Here is a 17,248-nt window from a genome sequence, read left to right as displayed (position 1 = left end):
ACCTCCTTTTTCTAGTTCTGGTCCCGTTTCATAATTTCAGACTCATACTAATCATTTCAAAAAAGAAAGAAAGAAATTTAAATTAATCATTTCAAAAATATATTGTCTAAATAATAAAAGAAGGGCATTTGACTAACATATTTAAATTCAATACTCTTAAATTTGTTCATAATTTTTATTTATTTAACTGTTGAATCGTGATTATCTATTTTTATAAAATCATATAAAAATTAATTATAACAAAAATAAAATTTTTATTTTCTCTTATAACAATTTATTTTTCAATATAATTTCTATTTTTTTTTTCAAATTTTTATTTTTAATGATCTAGTTACATATATATTTTTTTATTAATGATAATTGGACTCTGCTATTTAATGTATGAGGTTTGCCTTGATCTTGGGAGAGAATTTTTTTTTTTTTTTTTACAGATACAACATTTTGTTGAGCCCTTATTTTTTAAAGAAAAAAAAAATTGAAGAACAAGAAACAAATTTCTATAACATAATAAATTTTTCTTGCAATATAACTTTTATAAAATGCTGAAAGAAAGAGATAAACACAATATTTATACATATCATGTGAATTTTTATTATAGGAGGATCACTCCCAATATAATATAACATAATTTAAATGGTTGAATTTTGAATCCAACAATAAGTTTTAAATTACATAAGAATTTTCACTTCTCTTCGTGATGAAAATTACATTCATAACCTTTAAGTGATTAAATTAGTATTCAAATCACTGCTTCAAATTCTTGAGTAGAAACCATTTTGACACAAAAAAATACGTATAATTTTCGTCTTCGAACACTAATATAATGTAACGATGATATAATCAATTTTTCTATTTCCTCAGACGAAGAAAAAGAGAAGAGAAGGAACCGAAACACAGAGAAGAACACGAAGAAGAAGAAGAAGAAGAAAAGAGAGAGAGAGAGAGAGAGAGAAGGTGATGACGATGGACAGAGAGAAAGAGAGAGAGATAGAGCTAGAGAGTGCAATGTACACAAACTGTTTGTTGTTGGGTCTGGATCCGGCAATTATCGGAGTCGGAGCATCCAATGCAACTCCTCGGGTCGGACTCTTCCGCCATTCGAACCCTAAATTAGGGGAACAGCTTCTTTACTTCATCCTTTCCTCCCTCAGAGGCCCAATTCAATCTGCCAAAGTATCATAATCCATTCTCCGAATTCCCCAATTTCATCGTTCATCCATTGATCTGTGATTTTGTAACTCTCTTTTCTCGTTTTGGATCTTTCAGGATTTCGATAAGGTTTGGCCGATTTTTGATTCCGCACAATCGCGTGATTTTCGAAAGGTATCGATTTTATTTTATTTATTTATTTTACATGAATTTTAGTGAAAATGTGTAGAAATGATTTTGAATGGTGGTGGAACGTGTTTGGTAGGTTGTGCAAGGGATTATTAGCGAGCTCGAGTCGCAGGGTGCGCTTCCCAGGAGCAATTCAAGAGTTTCTTCACTTGCTACGTGTTGTGGACCTAGGTTGGTATACTCACATGTAATTGATTACACAAGGTTTAGTTGATTTGTGCTTTTGAATGGAGTTTGTTCGCTTGATCCCCATGAGTGGATGAAGCCTGAGGGGAAAAGAGAGAGAGAGAGAGAGTTTACTTTAAGGGTATGCCTTTTTAAATTATTATTAATTGGTGCATTGTTAGTGACAAGAGTGGAGGTGGTTTTGTTAGTGGACAGATATTGACAAGTCAGTGAAATTCATGGATAACTGGATGTACTGAAACTTAAGAGAGTTATTGGAAAGAACTTCAGCACTAGTAAAAAAAATCTTTTACTTGCGATGCTTTATGATGTTGAATGTTGGGCGGTTGAGAACTAAAAAGAGTATAAGCTAAGTGTTGTAGAGATGAGGATGTTGCGGTGGGATGAGTGGATATACAAGCTAAGATACAATTGAAGAAATGAATGTATTCGAGAGAAAGTAAGGGTAGCATCTATTGAGGAAAAGATTGTAGAATCTCACCTAAACTGGTTTTCTCATGTGAGAACAAGAAAGCCTAGTAAAAAGAGTTGATCAAATGGAGAGTAGCCCAATAATTAGATATAGAGAGAAACCCAGAAAAACTCTTTAAGTGAAACCATTTATAAATACTTAGATCTAAATGACCTTTCTAAATGATCAAACACAATTGCATTGTTTGATCGTTAGAGGCATGGATCCGATCCCACTTAGTTTAATAGGCTTTTATTGTTATTGTTATATTAGAATGGGATGAGGTAATCTCATGCGTAAGATGGTTATGTTAACGACAGTTATAAAGTTATTTGAATATGTACATGTTGATGTAGGTTTGTTGAGCTTCTATGGCAACTTTCTTTGCATGCTTTACGAGAGGTTCATCGACGGACATTTACTGCTGACATAGCTTCTAACCCATTGCCTGCGCCTTTGACTGATGTAGCATTCTCACATGCAGCTACTTTACTTCCAGTTACAAAGGTATTAGTGATAATCCATTCAAATTTTTGGAAAGGATGAACTACTGTCATTATGTGCATGTGTCATCGCAATTGATACTATTATGAGGAGTGTAGCATGTTTGCTGTAGAACCAAAAAAATTTCTTAGTCTGAACTTTTACAAAAAACAGTTCTCATGTTCATATAAATGTTTTTAAGTCTTAATTAAGTCCTTTGATGTGGTACAAAAATATCAATACCACTTTTACTTTGACTGTTTCCTTGAATTCAGTACTTCATTGTCATATTGCTCATAGTGATAAATATGTTTAAGAAAATAATTTTATTTTATCGCTTTATTTATTTTTCTTTCATGTTCTTATGTTGCTAAATCAATTGGTCTTAAGTAACTCAATCGAGTCTTTGGTCTTAAACAGGCAAGAATAGCCCTTGAAAGAAGGAAGTTTCTTAAAAATGCAGAAATGGCTGTACAACGGCAGGCTATGTGGTCGAATTTGGCGCATGAAATGACTTCTGAATTTCGTGGTTTATGTGCTGAAGAGGTATATCAATAACTGAAGGCTATTTACCAAATTTAGCTTATATATATTGTACTTATCCCCTCTCCCCATCAAGAATATTCCTTATGCATTTATCTCTTAGCAATTATAATGTAAAACATGAATTAGGCTTATTTGCAACAAGAGCTGGAAAAACTGCATGACTTGAGGAATAAAGTGAAGTTGGAAGGAGAAGTGTGGGATGATCTTGTGTCCAGTTCAAGTCAGAATTCCCATTTAGTTTCAAAGGCTACTCGCCTATGGGAGTCTTTATTAGCTCGTAAAAGTAAGTGCAAATATTAATACTTTGCTTACTCTTTGCATTTGTCTAATGGATCATGTAATTCTAGGATCCCTGTTTTTAAGTTCGACTTCATCAAGTGTGGCAAGAAATTAATTATAAGTTGCTCGGGATCAGATTTATTTTTACAGTTATATCCTTTTATTAATTAGTTGACTAATAAGAAGTATATGCTCTTCTATTTGGGGTTAACCAACACATGCCTTTTTTCTTCGTCATAGCTATGCAGAATCGAAAACATTTAAAATCTTTTTTTTCTTTCTTATTTGTGATATGCTTATTATGATTTTTGTACCTAACGAGTGTTGGTGATAAACCATTGAGTTTGGGATCCTATCAATTTAAGTATGAAGGTTCCATACTGTGTCTCCCTACCACCTACAATCCTCCCTTTTTTTTTTTTGGTTTTGCTTTTTTGAAAACTGTTTCATAGAAAAGGCTAGCTAATAATGATATTGAGTTTTATTAATACTAATTTACAGGTCAACATGAAGTTCTTGCATCAGGCCCTATTGAGGATTTGATAGCTCACCGGGAACATAGGTAATGTAGTGATGTGGCTTGCCTTGCCCTTCCAATATCTGTAGACCAAATTTACCAACTCTCTTTTTGATGCATAAATTTCAGGTATCGAATTTCTGGATCATCTTTGCTTGCAGCAATGGACCAGAGTTCTCAGGCTCCTTATTCAGACGTATTATCTGGTCAGCCTGGGGATTTGCCTGCAGTGCAAATGGATAACAAAGAGGAGAATGATGGATCGCATTTTAGCAATGATACATTGACAAGAGTGGATGACAGAACTGGAAGAGTTCAGCAAACTGTTGATGTAGCAGAGGTTATACGGCGATGGACACATGCTTTGCAACGTATCCACAAACAATCGCTTCATCTGGTATGCTTTTTACAAGCTTTCGTTTAAAGATGGTACCATCTGCCCTTATGGTTCCTTTACTTGTTGCGTGGGGTTTATGGTCGCCAATGGCAGAGAACATGAAAAATGCCAAGGCAACATGGTGGATTGTGTGACAGCGACCTTCATGGAGATGGTGGTTATTTTTGAAACTGTCATATTTATTAAAATAAACTTATAAAAGGTGAATAAGATGTATTAATATCATATTTAATGAAATATCATCAGAAAACTGTAATATATTTCAGCTGAAACAAAAAAGTCCATGAAGACACAAAAATTGTCAAGGACAAAATCTCCCAAACTAATTTAACCAATAATTTACCTACAGTTAACTGACATTTCTCTTGTCGGATTGTGGTTAACTGTGGGTAAGCGTCCCACTTTCCCCACATGCCGCACTAAATCATTCTCCCAGTAATTTTTCAAATTGAGCTGAGCTGAGCCTTGATTGTTGTTTTTCAAGCTTGATAAGGCTTGGCTCAAATTTGAATATGGTATCTTCTTGTCGAAGCCAAATCTATGAACCCTGTTTCTGAGATGATTTTGGCTTGGTCTGCATTAAATTGAATGAACAAAAGAGTAAAGACACGTTTATCCCCAAAGATGCAGCATTGAGCTTTGATTTTCGTAGTTCATTCTGCCGTATATTGCTTTCACTCAGTTAACACACCTAAATGGTCCTTAAATTGTGAGAAAAAATGTGGTAAAATAAAATGTGCAGAAGTTCTGTACTCACTCTTGTGGATTCCATAGTAGTACAATAATTGTTGGCTGCCACATTTATGGCAGACACCAAAATGCTGCCTGCCAGCCTGAAGTTCCCGCGTCATGTAGGTTTTAAGCCAGGGAACAGGGATCCTGTTTGTTGCTGTGTCATTCCACCTTGGTGGCCATGCTGCTGCCAATGCTTTTTTCATCTTTTCTGTCTTTTTTTTTTTTTTCAGTCTCTTTGGAGAAGAGGCGGTGAGGTTTAAATGTCTTGGTTTTGAAGTACTCTATGACATCTTGCCATTTGTAGTTATGTGTATTCTAAAAAAACACCTTTGTTACTGCATACAGAAGTTTGATTATTGATTCGGGTTAAGGCATGAGGGTTTCATAAACTGCTTTTTTTACTAGGAAATTAATTTGATCCTTTTGAGTATGGTGCAAAAAAAGAGAACAGAATTTCCAGAACTGAAATAAGATTAACATCTAATAGTTATGCACTATTTTTCATTTATTCTCAGTTACCATCTATATTTTTGTACTGTTACTGTGAGAAGTTTTGCTTCATAAATTAGATAACATCATGACATGTGAGATTTATCGAAGTTACTAACAATCATTGCCTGTGTTTCACACCTATATGTGTGTACCTCTATCCTACAAGTGCAGATGGCTTCTGTTTTTTTTGTTTGTGTTGTTTTTTTGGGGGGGTTAAAAACCAAACGATGTCTTGATTTTTGTCAAAACTTGGGCATTCTTTATCTTGTCAGCTAGCATTTTACTTTTGTCAAGGTTATAATTCTGCGATAAAGACCTAGGAGAATTATAAATCTCTAAAATCATGATAATTTTTTTTCTTAACATATGTTTGGTTAATAACACTGTTTTTTCAAAAATATTTCTTGACTTTTGTTTGTCTAATACTAATCGTTAATGCTTATTGTTTGTAGTCCAAACTCTTGAAAATAAGATAATCCAACTTCGATTGCACCAAATAATTGACGATTTGATTTATTGATGCAATTCTATTTTATTTCTCATTTCTTTACAGTCAAGCTTATTTTCTTTATATCAGTTGATAATCAAACTCGTAGTAGTAAGTTGATTCATGTCATATAATACTTCACTCTTATTCACTACACAAAAACTTCTAACCATACTATGATCTGTAGGCAAAAGCGAATGATGGAGACGGTCCAGAAATATTGCGTAGTGCCCAGGAAGGCGGTTCAAGTGGCCATGCTGAGTCTTTAGCAGCAACCCTTGCAGAGCATCAACAACATTTAGCAAGCTTCCAGGTAAGGCATTAAACATTTTTTACAATCTGCAAGATCCTACCAAGGTTTAAGTGCTTCCAAAGGCAGCTAAATTTTATATTTGTCATTTGTTTTTTATGAAGCTTTTAGACCACCTTTTTATGTTGAAGGAGAATTAATGTCCTTAATGATTTTTGACAGTATTTAGTTAATTTACCTTTTTGGATCTTATATTATGCAGAAAGTTACATTGGTTTAATGGAAATTTTGCTTTGCTTCTTTTTTTGGTGTTGTGTGTGGGAAGGGGGTTGGGGGGTGGTTGTTTATGAGAGCGGACAAATAATGTTGTTTTGAGATATTTTTAGCCATGTATGAGGGATTTTATATATGTGTATTTTTTTTGCTATTTTTGTCAGTGTTGATTGACTTTGTCTTCTTTCTAGATGCAAACGGACACTGTATTTGCCTTGTTTGTTGACAGCTGCAATATAGAAAGCAAATAGCACCGGCAATATGCAATATAGAAAGCAAGAAATTTTCATGCTATGAAAGAGTTAAATTCCTGCTATCAATTACCTGCTGGTTCTACTCTTAAACATGGATCTATCATATTTTAAATCCATTTTTGCTCTATTTCTTTCCTCTTTCCATAGTAGGGGTTGAGTATCTTATATACACTTGACCTGTAATTGCTGTTCCTATACTTCAAGAATTCTTCTCTACGAATTTTACATTGTTGCATTTTTCATTTGCAGGTGCTTATTAATCAACTCAAGGACGTTGCTCCAACAATACAGAAGTCCATATCAGAGTGTACAGAGAAGGTGAACTGCATAGCCTCCAATCTACCTCCAATGAACAGACATCACGGTCTGTCAATGTCACCTAACCAAGCACAGAATAGTGGGAGGATGGTAATATACAATTTTAGTTTAATGTAATTATTGCTTCTTTGCATATCTTTCATTAGGGTTCATCTACCACCGACCCCAATTAGTTTGGGGTAAAGGTGTTGTTGATGTTGATGTAATTATTGCTTCTTTGATGCCTTCACTATAAGAGATCTGATTTTACCCCCATTTTTTTAATATCACTTTTGTATTATTCAGGAAAGTAGCACTGATGATGTTGGTGAGGTGACTTCAAGAATATCTAATGTTCAGCTTGACAACGTTTCTGTTAGTCCTCCCACTTTAAAGCTTCCTCAATTGTTTAGCTTGAACCTATCTTCTGGAAAAGCTGGAAATGTGCAAAGGCGGCATGGTAATGCTTCTCAAACCAACCAAATGGAGAATCTTTCTGACAGGAAATCTTTGGATCCTCCTTCAAGTAACGAAGTAGCAAGTTCAGCAGAAGGTATGCTGTGTCTTCTAAGCTTTTTACTAGATGTTTTGTTAGAGATATAAAATCATCTGGGGCCTCCACCTAAGTATTTAAGCTTTAAAGAGAGTTGGTGTTTGACATTGTATTGGAGTCTTTATGGCCAGGACTCCAGGAGGTTAGGAGTTCAATCTTTTCCTCCCTATTCTTCATAATTTAGTTAAATTTCAGTACAAAGGAAAGAAGCTTGTGAACTATTTATGCTTCTAGCACAAAGAACACTTGCATGACGGGGTATGTTTAGAGGTTTAAAATCATTCTTGGGCTTGGCCATAATAACTTCAGCTTTTAGGAGAGTTGGTCCTTGACACGTTTCATTATATTGATGCTTATGGCTCTTCTGAGGGAATTTCCATCAGTGTGTTAGAAACAGTGTGTCTGATAATGGCTCTATTTTGTAGGTAGTGATATTTCCTATATCCAGAATTTAAAGAGGTCGGTAAGAGAAGCGGCACTGTCATTGCGGTCTAGCAATTCAGAGTCATCACGAGATAGTCATTCTGATGGAAGTTCTGAGCACTTCTTTGTCCCTCTTTCAGAAACTGGCTTTTCTCATTTAGATGGAGAAAAAAGGACAGCTTCATTGAGGAGTAAAGGGTTATTTTTATCTCATATGGATGATTCCTTGCTTGAGAGTCATGCTTTTGATGGGCATGGGGAGAGCAAGTTTGATGAATATCCAGATATGTTGAATGATTTGGAAAGGCTTTCTGATTATGAACATGAAAATGGGTTTCTCTCGTACACTGGTTCAAATGCAACGTCTGATGCGCAGCGGTCATTTTTTGACTTTGAGGATGCACAGGATCAAGTCTTCTCACCACCTCTGCTAATGGACTCATCGCTTTTAGCAGATCCGTTTGAAGACTTGCTGGGTATGTTGAGTTTTCAACAAACTGTTTTGGTTTTGTAATTTGTGCTTTGGTTCTACTTAACATCTAATGATTTTGAAATACTTTGCTAGTTTGAAATATAATTCAGGGCAGAAAGAAAGGAAAAAAAAGGTGGGGGGGGGGGGGGGGTTAGGGGTGTTTTGCTTTTCTGAGGACTTACTAGAATGTTAAAGGAATATTTTGGTTTGATCTTATAAAAATATTTAGGATGCAGACCTTAGATCCAGTGTTTGTTCTCTAGATGGGGGAATGCATTTTGAAGCTTGTTTCTTTATTTTCCCCTTTCCAAGGGGCTGTCCAATTGAAGGAAAACTATTTGTATTGTGGAGGGTTAGACCCGTTTCTCTTCTTGTGTTCCAGATTGTCCCTCTCTAGTCTTTTTCCCCTTTTGTCTCCCCTTTTATTGTCCTTTTTTTTTTTTAAGTTCTTTCCTTCTTTTCTTTCTTCTCTTTTTTATTTATTTATGTATTTGCTTTTTTCCTTTCTTATTTTTTTATTTGAATTTATTTTTCCATTTAATTGTTTTTTTTAATGGATAATGTTATATATATTTTCTATTTTTATTTTTTTTCTCAATCTTTTCGTACTTTTCATTTGGGTTCATTTGCCATCGACCCTAACTAGTTTGAGATGAAGGTGTTAATGTTGATGTTGAGGATTAATAGAGACATTCTTGTGCTGCATACATTCATGGGTGGAACTAGAATAATGATATTGTGCAGGCTAAAGATATATTTTACATGTGTATGGGTATGTTTTCAAAATTTGAAAAACCTAAGGGTAATTTATGGAATTTCGAAAAGTTCTTTTTTTACCTGGGGGTTGGGGGGAGCCTCTAAACACATCAACCCTTCACGAATTCTTACACATTGGTTAATTGATGAGTTAGGAATTTTGTTGTTGCAGCCCCTCTCTCTGAGACTGAAACGGCCCTGATGGACCATTGAAACTTTTCTGGGCAACCTCGGGAACTTAACTGAGGAAATGGCATGATTGATGTGGTGGATTGTTATTCTTTTGTCAGGATATTCTCTCCCTTCACCTTTTATAACACGATACTTGTATGATTTCTGTTATTCTTGTTTGGTATATTTCACCATTCTATTTACTCTGTTGATTTGTACTGCTGGGAGGGAACCATGAATGACCCGTGTTCTTCATTCTTGAATGTTGATTTACTTTGCGATGAAGATGCTAAAATCCAATAGTGCAAGCTGGATTGGAGGGTGAAGTTTGTCTTCAACCAAATAATTGCAGTGCGACTTGAATTTGCATTCACATTTTCATCCACTTAAGGAGGAAACTGACATCCCAATAGGGCCTGTAAAAAAAAAATGGTGGATTAGTGGATATGAGAAATGCAGGTCTGGGTTTTCTGCGGCAACTCTTTATCCCTCTGGTATCTGTTTTTAGTCAGTTGTGATCTATCCTTGGAATGCAATTAATTTATGTATTTTACAGCTGTGTATCAGATGATTTAGGTCTTGTATCTTGGTAATATATCAGGAATGTAAACTTACATCATTTTCTTATACTGTCCAGCAACATACATTTTTCCTTTTTATTATTTTAATATGGTTTTGTGATTTCCATTTTCCATTACTTTGTGCACTTGACTGGTTAATGGAATATGATTCTTTGATTTAATTTTATGACTTCACCAATTGTTTGTTTAGCATATAGCATGACCAAGAACTGCAATTAGGTGGTTTCTTTGTGTTGATATGGCAGAGTAAAGAGATGGGCTAGCAATTTCAGATTTTTGGATCTATCGTCGAGACGGAGCTATTGAAATTTGATATTACCATTTTAATCCCTATCTTAGCTTTGTTCATTCTTACAGTTTGTTTATGTGGCAGATAGGGAGTTGTTAATGGATATGGTACTGGGATGAGTTATGAAGTATTTATTGAATGCTATTTCATAATAAATAAGATTGTATTAAAGATAATTAGCAGCCACTTAATCATTTATATAAAAAAAGAAAAAGATAAGTACTGGAATGTTAAGGTCTAATATGTCTGCAATTTGAATATATACCATTTTTTCTTCCCATGTTAGCTTTATTTATACTTAGTATTGATATTGAAAGTATATTTTGGATGTGACATCATTGGTGACTTTTGTTATCTTGAACGTCATAATTTAAACGGTAATAATTGATGATTTGAATTCAAGTTTTTTTTGATATTATTTACGGTGCAAATTCTTCACAATAATAGCAATGAGTGGTTGAGCTTTATTCTGTATAAAAGGTAAATAATGATTGAATTTTTTTTATTTTTTTTGGAGATATTTCAATCGATTTATTGGTTCGTGATTAGTCCGATTTAGGGCGAGTTTTTAAATTAAGTTTTAAATCTCTTTCAAAGATGATATTAGAGAGGATCGAATATATGTTCTCACCTTCATCTCTGGTCAGTTTCTTGACATTGATTGAGCTATTATTATTGAAATTTTTTAACGACACATTCCATTGTTTGTGAAATTTTTACGTGAAACACGTTTGAGAAAGTAACATTTATCTGTTATTCATTAACCTACTGGAAACCATAGAACAGATGTTCTTGTTCGTCCCTTGGAATTTTGACTAAATTTTTAATACTAAAAATATCATTATCATGATATGAATTATTATCCAAATTTTGGCTTATCCCATCACACATCTCAACTTTTGTTCACGTGACCCTCTTCAATTTTGAGCAAGACAATCAAAACTCAAAACTATGTGAGACGGGACCCAGCACCGAGTGGGCCACTCCAAGTGGGTCTATGATTCTAAGTGCCATTTTTATTTTAAGTAACTGGAAAGCAAGTTACACGTATAATAACTTATGAAATTAGTAATATATTTTTCTTTAATTTTTAATAAACCATTATAATTATATTTTTTATTGTTTAAAATATATGTTATCTTAGGACAGCGGAATAACGAAAGGAGAACTGCACTTTCGCACAGTTTATATTTACAAGCATACTTCTCCACAAATTATTAGCTAAACACACACACACACATATATATATATATATATATATATATATATTAGCTAAACAATTGTCTTTTTTTATATATATAAAGAAAAGTTAAAAAGTACAAAACAAAAAGAAAAGAATCAACCGACACTCCTAATTCGAGGAGTGACTGAGGAGTCCGCAAGCAAAAGCAAAAGCAATTTAGGAAGAGGTTGTGGGAAGACAGAACCATCATCCATAGCCAGGCGATCTAGCAAGAGGTTCGCCAGGTAATCGGCACAGCAATTGGCCTCCTCAGTGCATGAATAAAGTGAACTTGCTAGTTACGATTGATCATTGCTCGAATCTGACTCACCACAGATGACTTATGAGCTTTCTCACCATGCATAGTGAGAAACGCGACAATAGAGCTTGAGTTGCTTTCGATGATTATTTTCTTGGCACCCTTACTCCAAGCAAGTTGGAGCTCTTTCAAAACACCCCACAGTTTTGCATTTCATGTTAAACAAGTACCAATTCTGTAAGAAAAATCACCTCTTCAGCTGCCACTTGAGTCTTGTAGCACCCCACCACAACCAGCAACCCCTAGATTGCCCCTAGAAGCACCATCTGTATTTAATTTAATAAATCCTTCCGGCGGAGGAAGCCAAATAATAGTAAGTTGGACCAGAAGAGAGGTGTCTTGTACAAAGGCATTTTCAATCACAATGAGATGCAAGTGGATAAAAGGAGGGGCTGGTTGGCCATGTGCAACTAAATTATGTCATTGCCATATTATCCAGCAGCCAACAACAAAAAGAGTAGCCCATGGGATCGTACCTTTACTTTCCTCCTTATGACTCTAGTTCCATTGTAGCAACTCAAGTAAATCAAACTTGAAAAAGGTTTCCTTTTCTCAGGGAGGCAGAATAGCAGCCCATATCTTTTTGATGATGGGACAATCCTTAACAGCATACAGTAAGGTTTCCACCTGTTCATTGCAAATGGGGCATCGAGGATCCCCATGGGACCAGTAAACACTCCATGCTTTGGTAGGTAATATATTATAAGCTAACTTCCATTGAAAAATTTTCATGCACTGAGGACCTTTCCAACCCTACAATTTTCTCCAGAACACACAAGGCAAATATGCATCATTCATTGTGGCCCCTAATAGATATGTATAACAGTTTTTTACCATAACCTTAATCGTATTTTCAAGTGTTCCAACCCAACAATCCGATCCATCCTCCAAAGCAGGTGGCAAGCAACTCTGGATTTGATGTGTAGTATTTTCAGGTAGCCAAGTTTGTAATAGCTCAACTTGCCAATTGCCATTGTCATCCACATAATTATACACACATTTGTGGGCTTCTTCTTCCGGGATAGGATTAATGGTGCCCATCTATACTTCCAGAATAAAATTGAAGTATCATTTCCAATATCCCAAATGACCTTATTTTCCATAAACAGCCAAACCCGACAGAGAGCCGACCATAGCCGAGAACAACCAGCCCTCTCAATGAATGTGAAGACATCAACCCTGCTGCCCATGAATTTTCCTTTCAGAAATCTTACCAACAAAGAGTCTGCTTCATTGTGGAATCACTACGCCAACTTTGAAAGGAAAACATCGTTCATATTTTTTGCCGCTTCAGTTCCAACCCCCCAAATTCCTTTGGCAATATTAAGGTATTCCATCCAATCACATTATGCCTACGGGTAATCTCACTTTCACCCCATATAAATCTCCTCTGAATCCTTACGCAATTGTCATTTAATTTATATGTTTAATTATATATATATATATATATATATATATATATATATATATATATATCGTTGATGGATCTCATTTTTTTTCTTTCTCTCTCTTCTTATCATATCTCCCGGTATGTTCACATGTATATACTGGTTATTTCTTATTTTCAAAAAAAATAAAAATTAACCATAATATAATCTGTGTTTTTCTTAAATCAAAGAAATTTTGCATCTAAGCAAGATTTGAGTTTTAATAAAAAAATAAAGAAATAGTCTTGTTAAATAATATTATTTCAAATTATATTTAGGTTTTAATAAAATGTAAGTATATTTGATGTTGTAACTAACACTAAAGTACCTTCTGAAATTTAAAATAGATCCAGTTAGTCGAAATTGTGGTTCCTCTAAAATTTAAAGAAGATCTACATTAGTTCTTGAAAAAGACTGAATTTCAGAGGGACCATGAGTCAACTTTTTTTTAAGGAATTAAATTAGGTCCCATGATATTTATTGAGGACCCAAAAGAAACTTTACTTTATACATAACGATACATATATAATGTAACTATAATATTATTTTCGGTGAATCTTATGTAGTATTTGTAACTATACTATAATTGATGTTTTTTTTTTTTTCAAGTATTTTGCAGGATACTCGCCATGAAATTTTCGGAAAGGGACACTTAAAAAAAAAATTATGAGGGGAGATAATACTGGTGCGTTACCAAAGAAAAACAAAAGTGTTATTTTTTAAATGAGTAAAGTATTTCTCTAGTTGTTATCAAAAAAAAAAAAAAAGTATTTCTCTAGTTACCTTCTAAATTATGTCATTTTGAATTAATGAAGGATATTTTTATAATTTTACGAGAATTAATAAAAGGTATTTTAATAAAATTTATATGGTAAAAAAATAAATAAGATTACAAAAACACTTTTTGTTAATCTATAACGACATAGTTTGGAGAGTGACTTAAAATAATCGTACTTTACCTAATGTCAAAATTTCAAATTTGTAATTTTCGGAGTCAGATTGTAAGGACTTCTTTTTCTTTGTCTAAAAATGACCACATTAAAAAAAAAATAATGATTCAATTTTAATTTACTGTATTTTAAAATTTTTCCAACCTTATCTTAGGTTGTAATATATAAATAAAGGGTTTGTTATCTATTATTTTAAAAGATATAAAATTGTATCGTTAGAAATAAGAGAAAGAAATATATAATAAAAATTGGGGCAAGATATATTTATCACCGTTATAACTAATTTAATCATCATTAATTTTCGTCAATCTAACTATTATAATTTATTGGGTTTATAATTAATAATTAATTAATAAGTGAGACCAAATAATTTTCAATAAATTATAATAGTTAGATTCACGAAAATGAATGGTGATTAGATTAGTTGTAAGACTGATAAACTTTTGTGGTAGTAAATATATCATTTCTCATATACAAATTATGAGGGTAGAAAATAATTGATTTTTTTAATTTGAATTTTAAATAAAAAATATTAATTTTCATCAAAATCACTGGAATAAATATTTTTCCATTGAATAAATAATAAAGTAAGATAACTTCTTTTATATATATATATATATATATATATATATATATATATATATATATATATATAATAGGAGAGTTCAATGTTGGAAACTCAGCTGATGTGTCACTCTCAGCTTAATTCTGAGTTTTCTGTTCACACTACATGGCACCTGCAAACTTTCTTTTTTTGGTAAATTGGAAAAAGTTTTTTCTTTTAAAAATCGAAATTCACTTTTTAAATTCGAAAAAAATAAAACAATTGTGGTGGACAAGTCATTGAATGTCCCACTGCTGTTCACATTAGAATTGATCGGCTGATTTAATTTGATTTTAAATTCAAATTTTGAAATGGAATGACTCAGCTGTTTTAATTGCTTATTGCTCATCTGATCTAAAATTCAAATTTTGAAATGGTTTCAAATTTTGAATTTAAAATATGGATGGTGGGAAAAGATTTGGAGAGTTTTGGGTGGCATTCATTTTGTATAAATAGAGAAGTTGTGTTTCTTATTTTTTTTAGCTTGCCTACGATTTCTTTCTTCATTTCTGTTTGTAGGGGTTGTTGTGTTGGTTTTATTTTTTGTTTTCTTTGGCTTTCTCCGATTCGTTTCATATTTTAATGGAAGGTCCTTCTTCTGCAAACGTGCTAGGATTGAGGAAAGTGTTTGTTGATCTTTGCAATGCTATCTTCTTATAAACAAGACGTAAATAATATTTAAGATTCTTTTTTTTTTATACTGATTATCTTTTATTCATTTTGTAGGGCAGAAGTTTTCATCGTATTTCATTATGTGTGGTTCTTGCCTACATTTTTTTTCCTTCATTCGTATGTGTAGCGGATGTTGTATGATTATTATTTTTGTTTACCTTATAAACAAGTTGCTATGAATTCGTGTTCTGTTTTTTTGTACACTAATTCTCTTTTTTTCGTTTTGTAGGGCTGGAGGTTTCGTCGTATTTCATGTTGTGTGGTTCTTGCCTACATTTTTTTCTTCTTCGTTCATATGTGTAGCTAATGTTATATTATTATTATTTTTGTTTACTTTATAAACAAGTTGCTATGAATTAGTTTTCATTTTTTGTATACTAATTATCTTTTTTTCATTTTGTAGGGCAGAAGGTTTCGTTGTGTTTCATGTTGTGTGGTTCTTTCCTACATTTTTTTTCTTCATTCATATGTGTAGCTAATGTTATATTATTATTATTTTTGTTTACTTTACAAGGAAGTTGCTATGAATTAGTTTTCATTTTTTGTATACTAATTCTCTTTTTTTTTTCGTTTTCCAGGGCTGAAGGTTTCATACTACTATGATTAGTTATTTACATAGTAAAAGCCCTGAATGCTGCGTAGTGCTTTCCTACAATTTTTTTTGCTACCCGATACAAAAATTGAATGGTAATCAATGGAATAAATGTCAACGGGTGAATAGTTTAAAATTTATCTGCATCGAGGGTCCTTCTTCTGCAAACGTGCCACGATGGAAGAAAGAGTTTGTCGATCTTTGCAATACTACTGCAAAAGTTGCAAGGATTTTTAAGGCTTGCTGGGGATATTTTTTTGTATTCTGCGAGTTGTGGATATATTTTCTTCGTGCTGGATAATTTAAGAATGTCTGTGATTACGATTTCAGATTATTATTTTTTGCTGTTGTAGAACTATATTTAGAAATTAATTGTTGAAGCTGTTCTTGAATATTTTTAATTTGTGTGATGTTATGTTGCATCTGTGTGGTATTCAGTTATGGTGCATGATGTTTGAATTTGTTATAATCTAAATATTGGAATTTGTTGATGTTGTTGTAAAGCCATTTGATGCTTAACAATCATGTATAAGGCATTTTCGTTGAGGTTTAATTAATATAAATATAAAGGCTGCACTTAAACGATGTAAGATAAGATAAAATTTCAATCGTTGTCCAGTATTTAACGCTCCGCGTTTCAGTTTATTCGTGATTTCAATATCAGAAGAAGTTAAAAGTTTTCAAGCTTTTTCGATTTTTGTTGAAACTGAAAACAGAAATGATTTTTATTAAAATACAATTATTATGAATCTTGGGATTTTGTTGCATGGGAAAGGATTTGGAAATAAAAAATTAAATAAATAATAATTTCTTTTAAAAATCGAAATAAAAAATCAATGGAAAATTAAGTTAATCATTTATGGTGGCAGACAACTCATTCAATGTCCCACTGATTTGTACATTGGAATTACTGAGCTCTTTTAAATGCTTTCTACATTGAAATTGTTCATTTTTTTAAAATTCGAATTCTGAATTGATTTCAAATTTTGGATTTCAATTTTAAATTTTAAATTGTAATTGTGGGAAAGGATTTGGAAATAAAAAATTAATTATACAATAATTTCTTTTAAAAATCGAAATAAAAAATCAATGGAAAATTAAGTTAATCATCTATGATGGCAGACAACTCATTCACTGTCCCACTGATTTGTACATTGGAATTACTCAGCTCTTTTAAATGCTTTCTACATTGAAATTTTTCACTTTTTTAAAATTCGAATTCTGAATTGATT

The 17,248-nt window shown here is 32.9% G+C and overlaps 1 protein-coding gene across 1 annotated transcript; it reads left to right on the top strand.

Annotated features, from left to right (window-relative positions):
* Positions 1–792: 792 nt before the first annotated feature.
* Positions 793–10,199, top strand: LOC133296931 (AUGMIN subunit 6). The gene is made up of 13 exons (XM_061495973.1): positions 793–1,173; positions 1,267–1,323; positions 1,415–1,509; positions 2,332–2,482; positions 2,879–3,004; positions 3,131–3,287; positions 3,785–3,845; positions 3,930–4,197; positions 6,099–6,224; positions 6,938–7,096; positions 7,292–7,538; positions 7,964–8,437; positions 9,362–10,199. Exons 1-13 carry the CDS (start codon positions 958–960, stop codon positions 9,400–9,402), a joined length of 2,178 nt encoding a protein of 725 aa, XP_061351957.1. The 5' UTR covers positions 793–957; the 3' UTR covers positions 9,403–10,199.
* The last annotated feature ends 7,049 nt before the right edge of the window (positions 10,200–17,248 follow it).

The sequence above is a fragment of the Gastrolobium bilobum genome, unplaced genomic scaffold (genome assembly GCF_033153095.1).
Source record: "Gastrolobium bilobum isolate Gb01-03AN ecotype WA unplaced genomic scaffold, APGP_CSIRO_Gbil_v1 utg54160, whole genome shotgun sequence".
NCBI lineage: Eukaryota > Viridiplantae > Streptophyta > Magnoliopsida > Fabales > Fabaceae > Gastrolobium > Gastrolobium bilobum.
Note: the sequence above shows the minus strand (reverse complement) of the source record. Positions and strands in the feature narration are given on the sequence as shown.